At 39.8% G+C, this 17,306-nt stretch overlaps 3 protein-coding genes across 6 annotated transcripts; 2 read left to right on the top strand and 1 right to left on the bottom strand.

The window, feature by feature from the left end:
- Window positions 1-4,831: 4,831 nt before the first annotated feature.
- LOC131682481 (GTP:AMP phosphotransferase AK3, mitochondrial) lies at window positions 4,832-5,841 on the top strand. The gene has a single exon (XM_058963972.1). The coding sequence runs from the start codon at window positions 4,987-4,989 to the stop codon at window positions 5,635-5,637; it is 651 nt and encodes a 216-aa protein (XP_058819955.1). The 5' UTR covers window positions 4,832-4,986; the 3' UTR covers window positions 5,638-5,841.
- A 163-nt stretch (window positions 5,842-6,004) lies between these two features.
- Window positions 6,005-8,532, bottom strand: LOC131682480 (uncharacterized). 4 transcript variants are annotated; one of them, XM_058963969.1, is made up of 3 exons: window positions 8,430-8,532; window positions 7,970-8,371; window positions 6,005-7,911 (listed from the first exon to the last, which is right to left on the bottom strand). In XM_058963969.1, exons 2-3 carry the CDS (start codon window positions 8,301-8,303, stop codon window positions 7,028-7,030), a joined length of 1,218 nt encoding a protein of 405 aa, XP_058819952.1. In that variant the 5' UTR covers window positions 8,304-8,371; window positions 8,430-8,532; the 3' UTR covers window positions 6,005-7,027. The 4 variants fall into 4 exon arrangements, with proteins under 4 accessions (XP_058819952.1, XP_058819954.1, XP_058819953.1 ...); XM_058963971.1 differs by having other exon boundaries at window positions 7,970-8,315; window positions 8,372-8,511; XM_058963970.1 differs by having other exon boundaries at window positions 7,970-8,321; window positions 8,372-8,488.
- Window positions 8,533-12,894: 4,362 nt separating this feature from the next.
- Window positions 12,895-17,034, top strand: LOC131679949 (uncharacterized protein K02A2.6-like). The gene is made up of 2 exons (XM_058960693.1): window positions 12,895-14,251; window positions 14,303-17,034. The coding sequence occupies exons 1-2, from the start codon at window positions 12,895-12,897 to the stop codon at window positions 17,032-17,034; spliced, it is 4,089 nt and encodes a 1,362-aa protein (XP_058816676.1).
- Window positions 17,035-17,306: the final 272 nt, after the last annotated feature.

Raw genomic sequence — 17,306 nt, forward strand, 5'->3', positions numbered from 1 at the left:
TATATAGGAATTTTCTGTGTGACTGCACTCTTCAACTCGTAACTCCGGAACCGGAAGTCGGATCAACTAAAAATTCAACAGTAGCTTATGGAAGCGTTATACCTTTTAGATGGAACTAAGTTTGTGTAAATCGGTTCAGCCATCTCTGAGAAAATTGTGTGAGTTTAAATGACACACACATGCATACACACAGACATTTTCCGATCTCGACGAAGTGAATCTGAAACTGAGTTTTTTTTACATAACAAAATCTCGGCGTTTCATGCATTTTAAATATGTTTGGTATAAAAAATACGACTTCTGAAATTTCATGAGGACTAAGTTTATGAAAATCGGCCCAACCATTTCCGGGAAACTGCTGTGAGTTTCTTAATTTTGAAAGAAAGCCACTTTTCACAAACACTTCCGGAAACGTCTATGGTGGTCTATGTGGTCAACGAGACTTCCGTTGGCCGTTAGTAACCTAGAACTGCAAATGCGAGCTATTTGGCACCCGTTTTAGCAAAGTTTTTACCTTTTTGCATTCATCGCGGTATCGGTTTGAATCGAAATTATCCATGTGACTGCACTTCACAACCCGTAACTCCAAGAAACTCTCCAAGAAACCGATATAACCATTATTCTGAATTTGGATCCTTTCGGGACCGATGATGGTGGCCAATGTGGCCAAAGAGACTTTAAATGGCTTCAATACTACAGATCGAAGCAGTTGTGGTCATATTTTGGATAAATTTTCACCTTTTTACATTCTGCGCAGAATGCATTAAAATCGAGATTTGCTGTGTAATCGTGCTCATCACCCAGTAGTTCCGGAACCGGAAGTCGGATCCATATCTTAGAAAAGTGAGTGACATTTGGTCACGTACACACGCAGACGTACACACATACATACATACAGACATTTGCCGTACTCGACGAACTGAATCGAATGGTATATGTTATTCGGCCCTCCGAGCCTCGGTTATAAAGTCTGTTTCAGAGCAATTGCAATACCTTTCTATTGAGAAAGGCAAAAAGTAAATCATACAAAAAAATGTGATTCATTTTACATTTTTTTAAAATTGTGACTCATTTTACAATGAGTAACTTCAGTCCCTTCAGATTTTATCGCTCTCACCACTTGATGGTACTTCAATTGGATATTTCCATATGCTCTCATTGTTATTTATAGTATACACTCAGGTTTTTTTTTTACGCGGGGGATACAAGCCGCGTAAATGAAAACCGCGTAAATGAAAACCGCGTAAATTTCAAAATCCGCGTAAATGAAAACCGCGTAAATTTCAAAATCCGCGTAAAGGAAAACCGCGTAAATTTCAAAATCCGTGTAAATGAAAACCGCGTAAATTTCAAAATCCGCGTAAATGAAAACCGCGTAAATTTCAAAATCCGCGTAAATGAAGACCACTTAAATTTAAGAATCCGCGATAAAGGGAACCTCATTGATGAATACCGCGTAAATTCCCAAAACCGCGTAAATGAAAACCGCGTAAATTTCAAAAACCGCGTAAATGAAAACCGCGTAAATTTCAAAATCCGCGTAAATGAAAACCGCGTAAATTTCAAAATCCGCGTAAATGAAAACCGCGTAAATTTCAAAATCCGCGTAAAAAAAAACCGCGTAAAAAATACCGCGCAAAAAAAAACCGCGTAAAAAAACTTGAGTGTACTTGAAAGTCGTTGGTATAGTATTTGAAATTCATCAATGTAGGTATGAATATTAATAGTTGCACATGAGTCTAATGTGATTGGTCATTTTTAATTTTTTTTGTTGGGTACATATTCCACTGCGCCCAGTGTTTTGATCTATTGTGGTCATTTTTAATATATACGTGCTTTTTCACTTAAAATTTATATGATTTTTTGGCTCAGTGATATTTCACCCAAAGACGATGTTTTAAATATAAAGACACGCGGAGAGAAAAACAGTGGATTTGGCAGTACGGTTTACCAAGTTATTAGGGCCCCTTACACGAGGCGCTAGTAATGTCATTACAGAGCAGTAATGTCACTTTTAATGATCGTGTAAGGTGAGTAATGACGGAATTCCCATACAATTCTAGTAATGACACTACTTAGTAATGACACTTTTATTACGCGTGTAAGGGCCCCTATTTTGTCTGCTTCCCGGTCAAACCATTCGGAATTTGATTCGGAATCCTGAATGAAGTCAGTATGGATTCCAAATCAAATGCAACAACCGATTCTCAGTCGGAATCGGTTGTTACATTTGATTTGGAATCCATAATGACTCCATTCAGAAATCCGAACCGGTTCTGGAATGAGTTTAACTGGGTAGTTTTGGCACCCAGGAGTTTTGTGTAAACAGCGAATGACTTGTTCTTTTAATGAATGCTTGACGAATTTCTTTTGAGAAATATTTCGCAAAATACTCAATCATGCAACTCGAAAACGCATTAGTACACGTAAATTCTACGTATGTAAACATAATTACATGCATTTTCTTTTATTTCAATCTCAATACTCCCCAAGAGTTCCCAGTTAAATTCATTCCAGAACCGGTTCGGATTTCTGAATGGAGTCAGTATGGATTCCAACTCAAATGCAAAAACCGATTCCGACTCAATCGGTTCTCGCATTTTAGTTGGAATCCATACTGACTCTATTCAGGATTCCGAATCAAATCCCGAATGGTTTGACCGGGTTACTTCCTAAATCCGCTATATTTGTTTACATTGCTCGTTTGGAACCGTTGTTTTAGGTTCGATTGGAATTTTTGGCTTCAATCTTCGCGCATCTCTATACAATCATCTTTGATTTCACCGTGGAATATTTAAAATGATCGGGGAATAAGGCAATCAATTAGACGTTTGTTTGACAATTCAGCGGTGGGTTCTGTCAACAAGTCTACTCCTGCGAACAGAATAACTCGTCCGACAACAACTTTGTTAGTCCGATTCGTTTGATGTTGGATCGAATCAACTATATTAGCGGACGTCGCACCCTTCGGAGTAACGTCAGAATAAGTAAACAAGAAATAATCAGCTGATCAGAAACGTTTCATGCAGGAGGGTGTCACTCCTGTCATCCGCTATTGAGATATACAGACTTTGACAGTAGTCAACATATGTGGGCCTAGCCGCCCACTGAGACGTCCAAAAAATTGTTTCAAAATCGTTCAACACGGGTCCAACGATGGACGTTCGTTGAACGGTTATTTGGACGTTGTCCAAATTCGTCCAACGAACGTCCTTCATTGGACGGTTTTGAAACCAACCGTTCTTAGAGGGCGGCTTTAGGCCCATGTCGCCCGTGCAATAGCATTGGGTTGTTTTGATTTCAACAAAGGCAGATGTGGGCCCATATTATTGGCTCGAATCAAAACTCGTCGAAATGTCAATTGACGATAGGTTCATCCGGAGTGTTCATTTGTGTTTACATTTTGCTAGCGTTGCCAATTTTATTTTGTGTCCAGCACCCGGCTGGATGTTGTTGGCTCGAATCAAAACTTGTCGAAAGTAAACAAAGTTCATTTCATATCGTCAACCTGGCGCCCAGGTGGTGAAATCAACGGAGTGCTGGAGCGTTGCCAAAAAATTTTATTTCCAGATTAAATTTTACTAAACTTCCCAGTTTAACTCAGCCGGAATGCTGGCTGGTTCTAATTCGTATTCCGGCTCCTGTGACACAGCCGATTCAAGTTAGAATGTGCAAGGGGTACCATTTCGATGCGGCCTAGCCGCATAACCGAGGCCTAGGAACCGAAGCGGCGCAAAGCCGCTGAGGATCCGCCGGGCGAGGTGGCCACCGACCCGCCGTCGGAAGCAAGCGAACCTGTGACCCACTCGTTTGCCCGGCTTACTCAAACATAGGGGCTATCCCTAGTTTAAGTCCGACTGAGCGGTAGCGAAGTCGGACAGCACGCGCAAAAGCGATGTGGCGTAGCCACATTGGGTGCTGGACACAAAATAAAATTGGCAACGTTAGTAAAATGTAAACACAAATGAACACTCCGGATGAACCTATCGTCAATTGACATTTCGACGAGTTTTGATTCGAGCCAATAATATGGGCCCCCAGCACCCCATGTGGCTACGCCACATCGCTTCTGCGCATGCTGTCCGACTTCGCTACCGCTTAGTCGGACTTAAGCTAGGGATAGCCCCTATGGTTGAGTAAGCCGGGCAAACGAGTGGATCACAGGAAAATGTAGAGAGTAGAATGGTAGGAGAATGTCGAACAGTCTAGAAGAATTCCCTCTCAGACCTCTACGACCAACTTACTAGAACATCAAAGTGAAGATGAGCAACGAAGCGAAGGGAAACGTATTCTAGTGAAAACTCACTCTAAATACTCTCCCGCAACCGTGTGATATCACTGTTAAAACACTTTGTATTAACTCAGGTCCGCTTGTGGGCTTACGAAGAGGGCGGTAGTATAAAAATGCGAAATCTCAGTGTGCGTATTTTAAACGTCAGATATCTCAATAGGAATATTATTGCATTGATTCAATTATATCGAATAATTGTGCATGGATTCGCTAAGTATATCAATGTAATATCTTAGTTCCACTTCCCATCAATTTCTATGCGCTAACCAGTGAGATATTGGAAAAAGTAATTTGGCGCACATCAAGGTCACGTTCATTTTCACCGAGGGTGCAAATGGGCCTTAATTGTGAATGGATTGGGTTCGCTAAGTATATTAGTCTAAAATAGGGACATCGACCTTTCTGAACATTATATACAATGATAATATAGAGTGAAGAGAGCATGTTTTATATACTATTTATTGAGAGAGCAGAGAGAACAGAAGCTGCATGCGTAGCCAACAAGGCGATGGGGCTGGGGATTGCGGACTAAAGTTCAACACAACACGTCTTGTTTTAGTTGCTTTTTGATATTGCTCCGAATCGCACAAGATTCAGGAATCGTTCCTGTTCGTCGTTTTTCAACAGTTAGTGGAGTGGTAGAATTTATTATTCTAATCAGCCCAAAACATCATACAAAACAAAACGCACAAAAAATGAGCCAGAACCTGTTTCGCGCTGTGCTAATGGGTGCGCCTGGCTCCGGCAAAGGCACAGTGTCTGCACGTATAGTGAAGACGTTTAATATGAAATACATATCAAGCGGAGATATGCTACGAAGTAACATAGAGCAGAAAACAGATTTAGGCAACATTGCGGATCAATACATCAGAGATGGAAAGCTTGTACCAGACATTTATGTAACCAAGTGTATTCTGAGCGAACTCGAAAAACTTAAATCAAAGTCTTGGTTGCTGGACGGCTTCCCTCGAACACTCGATCAAGCAGACGAATTGTTGCACACAGAACCAATTGACACTGTTATCAATCTAGACGTTCCTTTTGATGTGATTATAGATCGACTGCGAAGTCGGTGGGTTCATTTACCCAGTGGGAGGGTATACAACATTGGTTTCAACGATCCGAAAGTGCCTGGGAAAGATGATGTCACAGGTGAACCGCTTATCCAACGACCAGACGACAATCCGGTAGCAGTTCAAAAGCGATTGGAAATCTACGAAGCCTGTACTAAACCACTCAACACCTACTTTAAACAAAGAGGAATCTTGGTTACATTTAGTGGGAAGACGACTGATGAAATATGGCCTAACGTGAAGAAATTTTTAGAGGAAAAAATCAAGAAATAATTGAGCTTGAGGTGCAAAATAAATGACAATACCTGAAGCTTCAAGGCGGGGGTAGCCATTTCCAGAAAATACCGGTCCTGTTGAGAAGTACAATTAGACCGATAAGGAATTTCATGAACATTCAATATGTTAATGATAAGAACCAAATAGAGGTGCTGGGCAAAATGTGCCAAAATAAAAAGTGCAATCTAATCATTTTTATTACCACAATCTTTTAAATAATACTATCAACGATAAAAATTTTCCGATTGTTGAAGAGCTTGGAGGATTATTGAAATACTGTACTGTTGTTTGGTTCAATTGGGGTCATGTGGTATCGTTCTACGGTTTTGGAAAATTTGTTTACCAATTGAGCGTGAAAGAAGTGTTAGTTTTGCATAGCACGAATGGTCTACCTCACTTCTTTATTTAACAATAGAGCACGAATCTAATTTTATTAATACTTATGTCGAAAAAAATTAACATTAATGACTGGGTTGCTAAAACTTGCCAGTATATGAGTGAGTTTGCTCAACATCATCGCCTGGTCAAACAATACGCAGAGAGTAATATTAGCTACTGATAAGACTGTTTTGATGTCTTAGCCAAGTTAAAGATGGAACGAAATCAAGTAAAGTATGAAGACTTATATACCTGTTATCACTAATAATTTGCGCTTACTGAATATAAGCTAAGTTAGGAAAAGAATCAATACAAACAATCAATTGCAAGATGCGAATGTGCTTAGGCACCATTCGTAAATTACGTAACACTTTTAGGGGAGAATGTTACATGTTGTATTTCACCTATGCTGCCGTTATATGCATAATTGTCCCATGTATATAGGGATTCCCATAGAACATGGGACAAATATGCGTATAACGGCAGTATGGGGGAAAAGGAATCAGATGTAACGTTAGGTAACGTAAGGCTTTTACTGAAATTTTTTGTTGAACAGTTTGTTACGTACTGGGGGACAGGGGGATAAAGAAATTTTTCCATGGGGGCAGGGGCAGACAACTGACGAAATTTTTGCATTACGTAATTTATGGATGGTCCCGAAAAGGCAATCCATCGAAGTGTATAATAAAGTTAACAATCAATATTTCTGCTCTACACTAGCTACTTGCAGTAGATTAATTTTGCATTGTTACTTTTACGTACTTTTCTTAATCATCGGTAGTACCATTTGTTTCTTAAGTTTTGTTTGATAAAATGTAAGTTCTTCAATTTACAAGTACTAGCAACTGTATAGAGGCTTCTTACACACTGGACAGGACTTCTTGCTTCCGGCAATTATTAGCTGTTCAATTAGTTATAAATGGTTCGGTTCTTTAGAACTAATTCTACAGGCAGAAACTCTAGTAAGTTTGAAATCACATGATCATCCAATAACACAGTCAACCTTTGTTCAGCAAGCTAGAACTGGCTCAGCGTTCTCTTCATTCCGGTCAGCACAAACAAACTCAATCTCCTCCATTCGAATGCTACACTGAAGTATCCACTGGTAAAATGGGAAGGCGGCCCAATCTCTTATGATTAATTCTTGGCTGATTCCATGCTGTATGGCAGGTTGAAGAAGCTCAGCGAAGTGTTTTTCCGAGATATTACAATCGGAATTGATTTCTTTCCATCGAAAAAATGCATCACTTAGTCTTCTTTTTACCTGTTTTGTTAAGCACGTTATGTTGATAGTGTGTTTCTTGTTGTTTAGACTTTCGCTAGGATTGTACGCAACTACATTGATTTCTAGCTTTTGGCAGGCTTGCCACATTTCCAACGAGACATTTGGTTTCGTTCCATCGATGAAGAGTAAAACAGGAAAATGTACCTTGTTAAGCACCAAAAACTTGTAAAAAGTTTTCGTAATAAAATTGTAGAATGTCTGTTTGGTCATAGTTCCACTTGCGCTATTTCCATATCCGTAGAACAATGGCACAGTAGCAACTAACTCGAAAGGTATTGTCTCACTATATGGATATACAACCATTGGGAAAGCTAGCTGCCCGCTAGCTGATGTTATAAGAGCAGTTGTGACCAAATCTGGTCGACTTGAACTTTCGCCATTTGCTTCAAAAAAACTCAACAGATTCAAGCCTAATCCAAATTCAACTTCATTGTACTTAAACACACGCGAAGGGTTGTTGAACACTTCCAAATATTCGAGATTCTGAAATACGTGTTCGTAACATTGCAGTAAAGACATTTCAGAACTCTTTTGATTCGAAACTGCTTCCACTTGAAGATACGAAGTTATCTGATGACGTCTCTCGAAAGCTCGCAACCAGCTATTGCCTAAAAACACGCAATGATCAATATTAAACAAACCTTATAAATCAAATCCGTTACATACTTGGAGCTTTATCTTTAGGCTTCCTCTCTCGGGGATATGTTTCCAAAATCCATTGGGCAGCCTCTAGAAGATCGGAGCGACGCAGTGTGAGACCTTTATGATGCATATCTTTCGCCCAACGAACCATAAGTTGTTCCTCTTCATTTGTAAATGTCAACGTTGGACCCATTTGCCCTTTCCTATCTCGATCTTCGTTATAATTCGATAATGTCGTACGAGGAACATTGAATTTTTTGGCCGCTTGATATAAGGTAACATATCCCTCATCAATTGCTTCTATAGCTAGCCGGAGATCATCTTTGCTGTACTGACGTATTCTGCGTATCTTCGACATGGCTTCAACCTTCTGTTACTGACGAAATCTATCAACTAACAATGGTACACGACAAATTACATAAATACCTGCAAATAGATTCTTTGGATAAGATTTATGTTGACTTATATTGTTCCTTACACAGACCAAGAATGTACAAAAAATAGTCTTGACAAATAGTCAAACCTCTAGAATATCAAAAATGCTAAATAAATTTTAAATAACAAACTGCTACTGCGACAGACAAAACATGTTAGGATAATGCAATATAATAATTATAATTATGTCACTTAGGACCTTTTGAATAAGTACTCTTGAATTCATGTTCGTTGTATGAAGCAGTACACGCTGCGTTACATAGCGTTACTTTCCGAGCCCCAGCTCGACCGGAATGACAGTTGATCCGCTCTTTGTTTACTTGGGCTTTCACTGGTTTTCCCAGGGTTGCCACTATTTTTCAAAAAATATCTGGCAGTTCCAGAGATGCCAGGTACTTTTTTCAAATGTCTGCGATAATAATTTTAAAAGTCTGGGAAGAACAAAAAATGTCAGGAAAGCTAGTGTAACCAAAAGCCTTTATATTCAAAAATCTGCAAATATCTGCAACCAAACTAAGAAATCTGCAAATATCTGCAACCAAACTACTCACAAAAAAAAGTAAACGTTATGCCTATTGATTTTACACATAGATTTTTGCAATTAACGGAGGCATATAGACACTATTTGCGGGCACATAAACCTAATGTGTGTATTTACAAGAAATATTAATCTTACATTCACATTTCATAACTATTAGCCACATAAAACCCCATTCTATAACAATATGCACATATAACTTATGTGTGTGCATACATAGTTTATACAGTTGACACATAGAAGGTATGTGTGCGCGTGATAACAATAGCATTTCTTCTTCATATGAATTTTAAGCGGTTTGAAGCAAATAGAATTAACGTTTGGATTTTTTTCAGTGTAAAAAATCTGCAAATATCTGCGTCATCGAAAAAATCTGCAGCTTAAATTAAAAGTCTGCCAATTTGCAGACTTGTCTGCAAATCTGGCATCTCTGGGCAGTTCAAATAAAAATGTCTGGAAAAATCTGTCACTTGACAGCGACCTCAAAGTCATCGAAATTTGGTATACATTTTGGTCTTCATAGAATATTAATTTATTTTTGTTTTGGAAAATATGACCCAGATTTCCAAAAAATGTGTGTAACAATATCTTTAATATAAATATCTGGCTGTAGCTGTGCCTGATATATCTGGCATAATGGCATTCCCTCTGGAGTGTAACGTAGAATTCAGAATATCTGGAAAAATCTGGCAAAATTTAAAAAATCTGGCAAATTGTCTGGCTTGAACAAATGTCTGTTCAGTTAGGAAAAATCTGGAAGATTCCAGATAAATCTGGAACATTGGCAACGCTGGGTTTTTCCAAAAACACAGGTTTTCAGCCTCGTTAACAATGAGCGCACAAAATGTCATTCCGGTTGAGAGGCTCGGAAAGTACTGTACCGTATGTAACACAACGTCCCAATAAAGTTCAGCCGAAAAATGAGCCGGAATGCTCACTGGTGTTAGTTCGTATTAAATTCAGCTTCATTGAGTTCTTGACGACCGGTCTCACGAACGCCAATGCAGTTTCCTGGTTGGAAACAATCCCATTTACTTTTGCCGTCTTTGTTTATTATTTTCCACCAGCCTTGTGATGTAGTACAGTCGTGATTCGCAGTTTGGACACTTTTTAACTGGACTGCTTTTTCGTTGGACTTTCGATAGTTAGACCACAGGTTAGACCATTGTCCAACTAAAAAGCACTGAATGTCAAAATCTTATGTCAAATTTACTTTGACAATCAATCTGACAATTATTAGAGATGTGAATAGATGTAATTACACTACTTATGTCTCCTTTGGGGAGTTTTTGACATTTGTCAGTCTGTCCAACTAACGCAGGGATGCCACATTGACCATTGTATGAAATGCCTTAACCTCACAAATTTGACAGGTGCTGGTCCTTTTGTTTACAGTTTGGACTTAACAAATGTGGAATCCATTAAAATAAGCTTAGTGCTAATAATTAATTCCCAAGAAATTTTACCGCAAAACTACTTACCGATTCAGAGAACACTAGAAGTAATTGATAAACAAATAATTAGTTCACTTATTTGATCTTGCATATACATTTTCCTACAGTAGGGAATAGGACAATTTAATTGTATGACGTTCTATAGAACATTTATACTTCCAAAAACATGATTCCCAATATATTTCAAGTGCTTCCCAAAATATCATTTTGAGAATATGAATAATCTCTAAGTTCAAGATGTAATCAACAGGACCACCATCTGTCACATTTAGTACATGACGTCACTGTGCAATGACCAATTGAAATTTGTGTTTCGGCGAAAAAAATCTTTTTACCATCTCCCGGATAGAATTTTACAATAGCATTTACCCTACAAACAATCATAAAACAATAAATATTATAGTTATTACTGATTCAACATTGTTCGATGCCAAGTTCTCACAGTAGATTTACTATAAAATTTCATGTAACAGTGAATTTCATTGTTCAGCAAAAAACTGATACAGTGCATTCACATTAAATTTTACTGTTTTCGAGAAAAAATGCATGGAGAAAAATTGATTTTTTAAATGTTAAGATACTTAACCACTCCCCTTTTTCACTGTAAAAGTCTATTTTACATTGAAATTTACTGTAAAAATGTTAAAGTTTATTGTTTTTGTATTGTAGCATAACACTAAAACTTACTGTAAATTATTATAAAATTACTGTACTGTCACAGTGAAAATCATGGTTTTCTTACTGTACATTTCTATTCGGGCTGTGATTACTAAAACAGGGAAAAAAATCTGTGATAAATTTCCAAAAAATCTGTGAAAAATCACAATAATTCCAAAACTCTGTGAAAATCTGTGAAATTTTTATCAAAATGCCAAAAATCTGTCATCTGTGAAAAATAATCTGTGATCAAAAATTGTGAAAAAAAATCTGTGACTGTGACATTACAGAAAAATCTGTGAATATGGTAACCCTGCTAACGAATCAAATTCGTTAGTTGGACAGAGGTGCTGGCGTGCACGTACATGAGCCCTAACCCAGTTAAACTCATTCCGGAACCGGTTCGGATTTCTGAATGGAGTCATTATGGATTCCAAATGAAATGCAACAACCGATTCCGACTCAATCGGTTTCAGAATCGGTTGTTGCATTTGATTTGGAATCCATACTGACTCCATTCAGGATTCCGAACCAAATTCCGAATGGTTTGACCGGGAAAGACAGGACGTGACAATTGGCGATTTGCGGCAAAGCCAAAATTAGTCATGCGACACCTATGATTCAGCTCATGAACTGGCAAAGTGATACAGTTTGCTTTTTTTCACCCGTAAGTGAGTCGTAGATTACAACAAAATCTTCATTATCTTCTCGGAAAAAGCTTACCACTGCCAAAATATGAATGAAACGAGTAAGAAATTTAGTTTTATTTGCAATTATTCTGAAATTACAGCCATTTGCAACTATTTCACTCATACATTTCTTCGAAATGTAATCGGGGTATTATTGTGGTTATGAAAAATCGTTCCATAAATAAAGTTTCAACTCGAAACCGAGACCCAATCAGTACCAATGTCAAACTCCTTCATATTTTGAACTACGTAGGAGATTCAGTGAAGACTATCGGAGAGAAGGATCGGCTGTGCATGATACAAAGCTGACACTTTCCTATTAGCCGGATATATTCTTTCCTCGCCTGATCTGGAGAGTTTCATGAATTTACACCATCTCATGAAGGTTTAGCTTAACTTAGGACGAACGGGAAATGCTGTTGCGGCGGCTACGGTGCTCAACAAATTACATTTCGAAACAGCGCGCATATAGCTCTGCGAATAATATTAGAAACCACTAGGTTTTACACTCTTTTTGCAAGATGTTTACTCGTCATCTTATGAAATGATGCTTTTCCTTCATTTTCATAAACAATTATCAACAAATTGATCGGTAATTTGGTGTTTGTGATGATTAACTACTGGCACCTCCAGACCAATGAACTGGCAGCCCGGCGGCTGATCAGTTACCACATTAAAAATCTCAGCAACCCGCTTTGAAAAATAAAAAAAATGAAAAAAGGGATTCAGAATAAACGGTCGTGTTGAAACTACTTATTAATTTTCTCTCATTATACTTACCACATTGGCGACGAGGAAAAACTAATACAAAATACAGGAAAAACAGGTAAATAAAAAGTAAATTAAATAAATTGAAAAAGCGGTCAGTTGCCTCCAATGTCGAGGAACTAAGGCAATCCTTAGCGACAGGTGACCATGATCTACCTATTCGGGTCAGGATAAAAAAAAAACGCTCACCTCCGGAGACGAGGTGAGGTAATTCCTTAGCGTTGGACAACGTCCACTCGGCTCAGGACACAGATATTAAAAACGCTCGCATCAAAAGATGATGGAGCGAACATAACCTAAGCGGGAGATATGGTCTACCCGGGGCAGGAACAAAAAAAAAGGAAGCAAATAGCTTGGCAACGGAATATTCATAGTACAAAGATTTTTTTTTCTCGCACTCCACAGAACATGGAGGACCAGCTCCTGAAACTTCCACCCTTCGAATGCGACAATGTCGCCGTATCTCAACTTCGACAGAAGTGGATAGATTATAAGAAGCAATTTCAGTACGTGGCAGATGCCATCGGGAAGAAGCGAAAAAAGAAACTCAAGGCCATATTCTTAGCAATTTCCGGCCGACAACTACAGCGAGTGTACGAAAGTCTACCAGGCGGGCAGGATGAAGAAGACGAAGATGACTTCCAATCAATGATCAACAAGCTCGATGAGTATTTTGCCCCCAAAAGACATGACACATTTGAAAGATATTCATTTTGGTCGCTAAGACCGAACGCAGAAGAATCGCTCGACAAGTTCCTGCTGCGCGCAAAAGTGCAAGCAACTAAATGTCAGTTTGGCTCATCGGAGAGTGAAAGCAGAGATATCGCGGTGGTCGACAAAATTGTTATGCTAGCGCCACCAGAACTTCGTCACAAAATTTTGGAAAAGTCCAACATTAACCTGGATGATCTGACAAAACTAGTCTCTACACACCTGTCTGTGCAAAACCAGGTACGAGAATTGAACCAATCAGATTCTTTCTCCGGACGCATCACAAGCACCAACTTTACCGGCAATGATGCAACTGTCTACAAAATTTCAAGCACCCCTGGAAACCGGTGGTTACAAGCGCATAACCGAAATGAATGCGGTAGGTGTGGTGGAAGACCGCACAGAACCGATGACACTTGTCCGGCAAAAAACGCTAGATGTCGGATGTGCAATCTAAATGGTCATTTTGCTAAAAAGTGCAGAACCGACCCTCGAAAACGGAACGCAGCGAACCCCCAATACCTACAAAACTCATACTCGTCAAAAAGGCCGAGAATAAACGCGATCGAAGAACAGATAACCGTTGGAGATAACGAGAACAGCACACCTTCGTTCATATTTTCAATAAGCGACAACCACGATGAATTAGTATGGTTCAAAGTCGGTCAGGTGATGATCGAGATGCTAATTGACTCCGGATCTAAGCACAATATAATCGACGAATCCACTTGGAAATACTTAAAAAGCAATGGTGCAGTCGTAGCTGACGTCAGACCATCCAACAAACAGTTGACAGCTTATGCTCAACCGGGAAGTTTATCAATTCTTTGCGAATTCGAATCTGAAATTAATGTTGTGGATGAAGCGAAAGGCAGTAGCGTTCGTGCAAGTTTTTTTGTAATAAGAGGCGGAAAACAAAATTTGCTAGGTCGTGACACAGCAAAGCAGCTAGGGGTTCTTCTTGTTGGACTGCCCAGTGTTATTAACCCAAGAGCTACAAATCACGTTCGACAGACAACGGCACTCAATGCAGAAAAATTCCCTACAATTAAAGGTAACAACTTTTAAAAAAAACGACATAGATTAAACATCTCCCAACTTCAAGGTGTTAAGCTGCGCATCAATATTGACGATAGTGTAACACCAGTAGCCCAACACGTACGACGCGTTCCGATAGCACTCCGCCAGCAAGTTGAAGATAAACTCAACAAACTGCTAAGAACCGGAATAATTGAAAAGGTTGATGGCCCAAGTCCGTGGGTATCCCCCCTAGTTGTTGTAACTAAAGACGATGGGGAACTACGCCTGTGCGTTGACATGCGACGCGCAAACACCGCAATAAAAAGAGAATATCACGTTATTCCCACCCTTGACGATTTCCTTGCAAGATTAAGCGGAGCCAGATGGTTTTCTCGGCTTGACATCAAGGATGCATATCATCAAGTCGAGCTGCATGAATCTAGTCGGCACATAACAACGTTTATTACTCACCTGGGAATGTTCCGTTACACGCGATTAATGTTCGGTGTTTGCAGCGCATCAGAGCACTTTCAAAGGATCATCGAGCAAATACTGAGCGACTGCCCCTATGCATTCAACTACCAAGACGATATTTTCGTATATGGCAAAACAGAACAAGAACACAACAAAGCGCTACGAACTGTAATGAGAGCTCTGGAAGACCATAACGTAATTCTTAACATAAGAAAATGTAAATTCAACGCAACGGAAATGGAGTTCTTAGGTCACAACATATCTCAAAAAGGAATCAAGCCAACTGACGACAAAATCATAACAGTCCAGCAATTCAGACCTCCTAGGAGCGCAGAAGAAGTTCGTAGCTTTCTAGGTCTTGTGGGGTACGTCGGGCGTTTTATTCCGGACTTAGCAACAAAAACATTCGAACTAAGACAACTAATGGTAGCCAACCAGAAGTTCGAATGGTTGGCTAAGCACGAAATGGCATTCAATGTTTTAAAAGAAGCGGTATGTACTGCACCAGTACTAGGCTTCTTCGATAATCGTCGACGTACCAGGGTAATCGCTGATGCATCTCCAGTAGGGCTGGGAGCTGTCTTAGTTCAATTTGAAGACGATACCGACAGTAAACCTGTCGTAATCTCGTATGCCAGTAAAGCTCTATCACCAGCGGAGCGTCGCTATTGTCAGACGGAAAAGGAAGCTCTGGCAATCGTGTGGAGCATTGAAAAGTTTCAACTCTACCTCATCGGCCGAGAATTCGAGTTGGAAACCGACCATCGCCCTTTAGCGACGATCTTCAAGCCCACTTCTCGTCCTCCAGGGCGCATCGAAAGATGGGTTCTCCGGTTACAAGCATTTCGATATAGAATTGTATACAAACCCGGCAAGGACAACATCGCTGATCCTCTGTCCAGACTTTCCACACTAAACGATTACCGCGATGTTGACAGCTCCGACGATAAAATGTACGTTAATGCGATAACCGAATCAGTCGCAATTGATGTTTCTGAAATCAAGGAAGCTTCGGATTCAGACTATGAATTAACTCTGGTGAAGCAGGCCTTGATGAAAGATGACTGGAACGACGAAAACATCAAATCAGGCGCTAAAGATTACGTGCCATTTCAAAAAGATCTTAGTATTCTGGAAGGATATGTCATCAGAGGACGTAGACTAGTCATCCCGCGCAAGCTACGCGCTAGAATGCTGCAACTCTCCCATGAAGGCCACCCGGGAGAAACATCAATGGTATCTCGCCTCCGAGACAGAGTATGGTGGCCAGGCATTGACAAAGATGCAAAGAATGTTGTCAAAAATTGCGAAGGTTGTCGTTTAGTTGGACAATCATCTGCTCCCGAACCGATGCAACGACGCAAAATCCCAAACGAACCATGGGTTGACGTAGCAATGGATTTTCTGGGCCCGCTACCTTCTGGTGAGTACCTACTAGTAATTGTGGATTACTACAGCCGTTACAAAGAAGTCTGCATCATGAAGAAAATAACATCAGATGATACTATTAAGCATATTGAGCCAATTTTCGTGCGCCAAGGCTATCCAAGAACCATCACCTTGGACAACGGACGGCAGTTTATTAGTACCGATTTTGAAACTTACTGCCACACAAAAAACATAACGCTAAATCATACAGTTCCCTACTGGCCTCAGGCCAACGGAGAGGTAGAAAGGCAAAATAGGTCACTACTAAAACGACTCAGAATAAGTAACGCGTTAGGTCGCGACTGGAAAACGGATCTCCTTCAATATTTAATGATGTATAATACAACCCCGCATTCCACTACCGGCAAGACGCCAACAGAGATGCTGCGCAATAAAACAATCAGATCTAAAATCCCATCGCTTGGAGATATTGAAACAGCTCCTCCCGCAGAAACGGAGGTCAGCGACAGGGACGCAGTCCTCAAACATAGAGGAAAAGAAAGAGAAGACTTGAAACGCCATGCGAAGCCCTCTGAACTTCGTGAAGGAGATACTGTACTGATGCAAAACTTACTTCCAGCTGGAAAGTTATCTACAACCTTCGGAAGGACTGAATATGTAATAGCAGGAAAACAAGGTAATCGCGCAACAATATTAAACCCTACTACTGGCAACACATTTGAGCGAAATTCAGCACATCTGAAGAAAGTTACCCCCTTGGGACATACTACGTCATACAACCCTGACCAGGTGGAAAGTTTCCCACCGTCACCATCTCAACAATCTACCAACAACACATCATGTTTGAACGAACCGGTAAACGCGCGATCGGAGGTGGTTTCCAGACCATCACGACAAAGTCAAAAACCGGCTTGGCAGAACGACTACATCCTGGATACTCAAAGGACTAAATGAAAAAAGGGAGATGTGATGATTAACTACTGGCACCTCCAGACCAATGAACTGGCAGCCCGGCGGCTGATCAGTTACCACATTAAAAATCTCAGCAACCCGCTTTGAAAAATAAAAAAAATGAAAAAAGGGATTCAGAATAAACGGTCGTGTTGAAACTACTTATTAATTTTCTCTCATTATACTTACCACAGTGTTTAAAAGTCATTTTTTACCAATGTTTACAGAAAATATATGCACTATGACAGAACAGAATCAAATCAGTAACACTTTCC

Source organism: Topomyia yanbarensis, chromosome 2 (genome assembly GCF_030247195.1).
Source record: "Topomyia yanbarensis strain Yona2022 chromosome 2, ASM3024719v1, whole genome shotgun sequence".
Lineage (NCBI taxonomy): Eukaryota > Metazoa > Arthropoda > Insecta > Diptera > Culicidae > Topomyia > Topomyia yanbarensis.